At 59.2% G+C, this 7,271-nt stretch overlaps 1 protein-coding gene across 1 annotated transcript in view; it reads left to right on the top strand.

The window, feature by feature from the left end:
* The first annotated feature begins 74 nt into the window (after positions 1-74).
* LOC115304751 overlaps positions 75-7,271 on the top strand; it is a 36,004-nt gene continuing 28,807 nt past the window's right edge. Inside the window, exon 1 of the mRNA XM_029955021.1 lies at positions 75-601. Coding sequence (XP_029810881.1) covers positions 206-601 — 396 coding nt within the window. The 5' untranslated portion in view covers positions 75-205. The remainder of the gene's footprint in view (positions 602-7,271) is intronic.

Below are 7,271 nucleotides of genomic sequence, written 5' to 3'. Positions count from 1 at the left end.
GAGCCCGCCCGCAGCCCGCAGCGCGCCCGACGGCCCGGCCCTGCAAGTTCGGGCCCGCGCCGCCCGCCTGCCGGGGAAGCACGTGAACTTGGAGAAAGTCGCGGGGCGCGCCGGCCAGGACCTCCCCGGCAGGGCGTGGGCGCCCCCGGCGCGGCGCGCTTTCGTTTTCATCCCGGACAAAGGTCCCTCGAGGCGCTCGTCTTGGATGCAGAGACCGGGTTCTGCTCCTCCGAGAGGACCGGCGGTTCCATACGGACAAGCCGGAGTCAGCGGAGGAGGAGCGGCGCGGTGCGGGACCGCGAGAGCGGGGCCTGGCCGTGCGCCTCGCCTGGCCATCTCCGTCCCGCAGCCGTCCCGGAGCCGTCCCGCCCTGCGAAGAGTTGCGGGAGATGGCACCGCGCTGCCCGCTGCGGTTCGCGCGCGCGAAGGAGGGAAGCGTTTGGGACCCAGGACTGACACCCGTGGCTCGCCCGGGGCCTGTGCGGCGTGGGCACCGCAGCGCAGCGCCGGCTGCGTGGGGGCGCGTTCCTCCGGCAAGGGCAGGGCAGTCGACCTGCGAGTCCCGGGGTCACCATCGGGTTCCGGGCGACTCCTGAGGACGGTAAGTGCATTTCTCACTTTCGCTACTTAGTGAGTATTTAAATATTAATGAAGGGATTTCTTAGAAGAGCCTGTAGGGCAGGCCTTCCACAGACGAAGGAGGTTGCTCTTGAACCTGAAGCCTGGTCAGCTCGGCAAGAACTCCACTGGCCAGGCCGTCATTAAAATGCAGGAACTTGGGATTCATGAAATACAGCTTCTGATCTCAGGTGTGCAGACCATTAGCCAGAGAGAGTTTTGTTGCACACGGAAATAGCGTTAGCAGGCGTCTTAAACAGAATAGAAAAGGAGAAAGCATCTGATTTTAGGTTTGATAGGACTTGGAAGGATTATTTGGACATTGTGATCCTCCCTTTTTTTCTTTTTTGAAAAATTGACATCTTTCATTCCCTTCCCTAAACCAGGGAAAGCACTGCTCCTTACTTTTTTTTTTCCTGCTGGTCAAGCATTTATGGAGAGCCAATGTAGGGGGCCCTCAGCCGAGCGCTGGCAGCCGCTGGGCTGGGCGAGTGAAAGGCCCTTGTGTGGAGGCTCTTGTTTATGGTGGCATAAAACGAAAAACAACTCATAACTTTTCGTAATAAATCCCCCTTTATAGGTGGCTCACACACAGGCCCAGCCGGCGGCCCTGGGGACTTTGTGGGGAGCGAGACATGGGTGAAGGAATGCGTGTTTGCCGTAATTACAGGGTTTTAAGGTAACGCTGAAATTAATTTCTTCAAAGTTGGGTTTCAGAAGCCAAGGAGGTCTCCTCGGGCCAGCCCCGTCTTCGCTCTAGTTTAGTTCGTTGGTTCTGGCCGTTTGGGATTTTCACATGCACGCTTGTACTCCCATGTCCCTGTCCCATTAAAGTGAAACCCGTGGGGGGTGGATTAAGCCTGCTTTTTAATACTGTCGTATCACAGGTGTGATTTCCCTTCTGCCCTCCCCATCTTATTGATGTGGTTTGGAGGACCTCGCCGGGTCCTTTGCCCACAAAATAATGGGCAGTGGGGGCCTGTTTCTGTAACACCCAGAGTTGCGAGCTGGCTCCCACAGGCCGTGTTTCCGGGAACACGGATGGAGGCCCGAGCAGCCCAGGCCTGCCTCACGACCACTTCTCCCCGGGCCGCGCAGGTCCCTAGAGCCGAGGAAGAGGAGGCCCTCTCAGTAAGATCTGGCCACCCCTGCACAGAGGCGGCGAGTTTGGTTCAGTGCCTTGGAACGGACCCGGCGGCTGCCTTTCAGCTCATCTTCCTCTCCCGAACCACCTCCCCACCTCCTCCGTTTTGAATTCTTATTTATGACTCCATGAGAGGCAGTTAGGAGCCGGGAATCCCGGGTGGGACCTTCAGGAGCGATCTCAGAAATGGGGGCACAGAAATGGAGCCGCAGCTCGCCGATGGCGGTGACCAGGTTAGTAATTAGAAGGAGCCCAAGTTCCACGGGGGCCTCGCCTGCAGAACGCAGCAGCCGTTTTCCCCAGGCCCACGGAGGACCTGTAACGTATCTCACGATGGGCAGGAAGGGGTGGCCTCCCGCTGAGACTCCTGGGAATACCTCAGGATTAAGCCAGACCCCCGAAGATGGGGCGTCCACTGCTCCTTCTCCGTGGGCCTGTGGGAGCAGGGACGGGCTGAGAGAGCATCCAAGGAGGCACCCCCAGAGCCACTTGGTGGGGATTTGCTGTTTGTCCAAGCTGCCAAGACCCATCTCCCCCTCCAAGTGTATCCCTGGCACACGGAATGTGATGGTCTTGACACTTGGGAGTCTCTAGTAAACAGCGCTCTCCCCACACCCCCTATCTCAGCACCAGCACTGTCCTGTCTTGCCTTTGTCCTTGTTCCTCAGAGCCAGCCCAGTTCCAGTGGAGACCGGGGGCCCCCACCAGGGGCTTCTTACCGTGTTGGGCACATTTTATTCTTGAGGACATGCACACCAAAGTCCAGGTTCCAAAAATGGACTGGCACCTGTCTGGATTTTATCGCTTCGTTTAATAGGGAGATCGTGCTAAGCAGGGGACAGGGGCTCAGGAACTGTGCTGGGCAAGTGGGCGGATGGCCCGGTTGTTTCCGTTTTGTTTTAAACCAGGGCCAGCCCTGTGGTGTTTTGTCGCCTGCATTTGGGGCTGCGTCATGCCCAGCCTTTGGCCACTGGAGGCTCCAGGTCCCGGGCGAGGGGTTTCCAGGACACTGGTGGGGGCCGCTGCTCAGCACAGGCCGTGTGTGACGAGGGGCTCTCCGCTGTGGGCGCCTTCCACACGCCACCTGAACAGGTGCACACAGCATTTTGCTGGGCTCAGCGGAACAGCCGGGAACCGTGCAGCAGGATGACTCTGGCTCTGCGTGGTCTGTGCCTGACGGGTCGTCTGTGACCTGGTCTCGCTTGCTCCCATCCTCAGCAGGGTGCCGGGGCCTGTACGGACCCGGGTGGATGAGGCCTGACTGGAAGGCAGTTCCTGGGGCTGAGGGAGGCTCCAGAGGGCTTTGCCTGCCCCGACGGGCACTCTGCCTGAGCAAGTGCTCCCTGCTGTCCATGGAAAGCACTGGGTGCCCCTAATGAGGGGCAGTGCTGGGAAGGGAGGGAGACCCTTGCAGGGCAGCCAGGAAGATATCTTAGAACCATCCTACTTGGTATTCGTTGGGCTTATGGGGTGTGCTTGCACGTCTGGGGAGAAAGGAAGATACTCTTGCAGGAACCCCATTAAAAGGGGGTGTCTTGGCTCACATGGGGCAGCTCCGGTCCTGTCCCTGCTCCTGGGTCAATGTGTGGCGCTGGTCAGGGCACATCCTCGGGCCTCCCTGGGTCTGCACCCCAAGTCACAGAACGCGAGTAATAAATCTAACCTCGGAGGGGTGTTTAGGGTGTCCAGAAACGCGAATTCCACAGAGCACGGTTCCTGGCACGTGGCAGGGAGCCATAAACAGCTGCGCTGCTGCCATTGTTATTGTTGTAAGTGGTAATTGCCATTTTTATTGCCAGTGATGATGATATTTTTGAGTTTCTAAGAAACGGGGAGTCCGGTTTTGGTTTCCCGAGAAAGGGTACCTACAAGTTCATTCCCCCGTGGCCCGCAGGTGGTGGTACAAGTGAACTTTGATGTTTCCTAACCGGTAGACTGCCAGGAACCTGCAACACTAGGGCTTTCCTTGCCATGGGGACCTGGCTGGGAGGCACTGGGCGCACTGGAGCAGGGGGCGGGGGGCAAGCCTCAAGGTCCTGGGACGTGCTCCCGCCCCGGAAAGGCACTTGAACTCACTTGGGCGCTGACCCCAGTGTCTGACCTCAGCCTCTCGCCTGTTCAGGGTCCAGGGGAAGAATGAGGGCAAGACGTCGTGACTCCGGGGTCCGGAATGGCCATGCCAGCTGCCAGCATCCTGCTGGCCATGCGGCTGGCGATTTGGTGGGAGGGTTTCGACACTGATATGAGCTAACTGCTCTTTGGCCGAATGTAAGTGTACGTTTACCAGAACGTTTTGTCGAGGAGAATTTCGTCCCTTCGCTGACGGTCAGGAAGACCCAGCGAGATTGCCTTGCTCAAAACCTGTCGTTGGAACAAGGACAGACCGGGGCATCCTGATGTTCTGTGGCTGAGGACCAAGGGAAGGCAGGAACTGTCTCCAAGCAAAGACAATGGATCTTTTATACGAAATGCTCATTTTCAGGGCTGACCAGGGTCCCGTTGGCTTGGGCCGGCGGAGCTCAAGTATCTGACTGTCACAGGCCCTCAGAGCCCGGTCAGGGACCTCGACGTATAGAGAGGGGAGAAAAGAGAGTCCCCCTGACCTGTGGTTCTTGGAAGATTCCATGGGAACGTCAGGCTTTCTTTGTCGAGTGGAGGCTAACTTTCTCAAGTTTAATTTTCTCCTTCTGTGATGGGCTTCTCAAGGCTGCAAGGGCGCATTCACAAGCTCCAGAAAGGGTAGCCAGGTTTCGGATGGTGGGCTAGAGGGACCCTCCCTTGGCCTAGACCTGATGGGCCTTTGTCTGCTGGGGATGACGGGTAGTCACGGGATGGAAGTGAGGAACACCAGGACTGCATGAGGAGAAGAGCCCGTTCCCGGAGGAGGAAGCCATCGAGGGCGATTTCGGGCAGTGTTTGTGACTCTGTTACTCCTCCCAGAATCCCTTCTCCCATGAACTTGGGAGGAGTCTGCAGGCTGTCGGAGAGCCCGGCCTGCCATGGTCAAGCCACACACTAACCCTCACACACACCCTCGCCGGCCCAAGAGGGTGTGTCTGTAACTCTTGACCGACCGGCGCAGAGCTGGCACTGGAGGGCCATTTGCGGAATTCGTAAAACGGCAGAAACTTCCCTCTGACGCTTCTCCGGGAGCCGCGTCCCTCTTCCTGCTCTGTGGATCGTGTCCAGCTCTGCTCCTGCTAAATCGCCTGCCTCAGCCCAGCCAGGAAGGCGCCCTGAGAAGCCAGGCCCGGCTCCCAGCTCGAGTTAGGGACGCGGAGGAAGGGATCCGGCTGGGGCTGGGAATGAGACGGTCCTCCTGGCTTCCGGGGGGGCGGGGTGGGGGGGGACGTTGGGAAGGCTGTGGTGGCTGATCGGCTGGGCTCCCTGCCAGCCTGCCCGCCGAGGGGGTCCTCGGCCTGGACACCCCTTCAAGGCGGGTGAGTCAGGGGGTGCAAGTGGCCCCAGTCGGGGTGAGGGCTGAGAGGACAGTCCGCTGCCTGCCAGGCTTCCCCTTCACCCATAAAGCTTTGTTGGCAAATGATAATATTTCGCTTTCAAAAAATGAGATTTCGTTTTTTAAAACTGCTTTTACGTCCATTTCTCTCTCTCTTTTTTTTTTAATTTGAATTCTGGAACCGCTTAGCTGTGATCTGTTTAACCTGAACCCCCCAAATGCTCTGAAGAGATCTCTCTTTCAGGCGGGGGTGACCAAAGCAGCCTCCGAGACCGTGTAGGTGGGAGGGGTGGAGTGTAAGTGGGAAACGCTGGAACTGGCACAGACCCTCCCAACACGAGCTTTCACTGGGCAGGGGCGCGAGTCTTGAGGGCAGACTGGAGCGCGTCGGACCCCGGGCGGGTCGGGTGGCCGTGGCCGTGGCCGTGGGGCCCTGGAACGCACGGCCGGGTCTGCGGCCCCGTCCGTGGCTGAGGGGCAGGATCTCCGAGCAGACCTGTGGGCAGCGGAGACGAGGATTATTGTCAAGTGATTGGCGGTTGTGGTTGGAGACGTGAGCCCGAGATGTGCAAAGTAAAACGGCCTTTTTTTTTTTTTTTTTTTTTTTTTTAAGAAGAGAGAGAATTTTCCCTCAGAATTGAAACTGGATTGCTGTCCTTGAGCCGTTGGCTTCTAAGGCCAGGGCTGGGATTTTCGGTGAAACGCCCTTCCTTAATTCTGGGATCTCCGAAGACAGGAAGAGCATGTAGCTGAAATATTTACCTGCTGGTTTGCGGGGGCTCTTAAATCTCGATTCGCCTTTCGTGTGTTTAATGGCGATATTTACATTCAAATTAGCCTTTTATAATTACATTTTAAATTATAATAAAACGGTGGTGCGGGGGGCTGGGGGGCTTCCATGTTCCTCACGTTGTCACAGTAAGGGACGCCGCAGCGAGCTGCAGGCACGTTGCTCATCACGTTACCCAGACCTGCCTGGGCTCCCAGTAGGCGCCAGACATGCATGTTCTGGCCTGCAGGGACACACGTGTGTCCTGAGCATGTCAGGGGCTGTACATGTCACCTGTGGGGCCCTCCCTGCCCTGCCAGGAGGGGAAGGGCTTGTCTCTGGGGGTTCTGGCCCTGACCCAGTGGCGGCGCTGCCAAACCTCACGGCATCGGGTCTCTGCCATCCCAGAAGGACCCTCCAGGCCCGGCTGCCCGGCCGCCTTAACGGATGTGTGGTGTCCTGAGCCCCACACAGGCCTGCAGGCCTTGGGGGTGCAGGGCGTTCTCTCTGGGACATCCAGCCGGCGCAGCAGAGGCCGTTCTGGCTGTGGGGTTATTGTGTGTGTGCGGGGGTAGGGGGTACCCCCAGGTTCTGCGTCCTCTCCTCTGGCAGGGCTGGCCCCAAAATGGCTGCCTGGTCTTCGGTGACTCTCCCCGTGGGGCATGGAGGGGACCCTCTCCTCCCCGGGCTAGGCTGCTGGCAGCTGTGCCAAGCTGTCCCCGGAATGGAATGCCCGGCGCTCCTGGTCAGGCGCGTGGCATCGGAATCCTACCTGCTTTGTCTCTGGCATCAGCTGGCGAGCCGGTCACGTGGCGGTGTGCGTGCGACCAGAGCCCGAGGACCAGAGGGCTCCTCCTGCGCTGCTTCCTTCCTGCTCCGTCGCCTCACCCCTCCGCCTCCTTCTCGGGCATGACCGTGTCTGAGCCCGAGCTCCCGTCCCCGGATGCTCCGGTGTCCAGATGGCCCCTTACCCCCAGTCGCTACCGACAGAAAGGCCCGTAAGCGGAGGCGGCGGGTCCAGTCCGTGCTGCCCCCCCATCGCCTGGGGACCCCCTGTCTCGCACTGACGGCCCTGGGGGCTCCCCAGGCGCGGGGACGGCAGGTGCCTGGCCACGTAAAGGGCGGAGGGAGAGACTTGGGCAGACAGAACGGCCACACGGATGTGGCCCAGACGCCTTCAGCAGAGGCCAGCCTAGTCCAGATAAATCTCCAAATAAAACAGCCACGTTCAAAGCCCTCAGGCTGGCCCACCGGGTCCCAGGGCTGGAGCACCGGCACGCTTC

The sequence above is a fragment of the Suricata suricatta genome, chromosome 10, assembly GCF_006229205.1.
Source record: "Suricata suricatta isolate VVHF042 chromosome 10, meerkat_22Aug2017_6uvM2_HiC, whole genome shotgun sequence".
NCBI lineage: Eukaryota > Metazoa > Chordata > Mammalia > Carnivora > Herpestidae > Suricata > Suricata suricatta.
The sequence above is the reverse complement of the archived record's forward strand: the minus strand, read 5'-3'. Positions and strand labels throughout refer to the sequence as shown.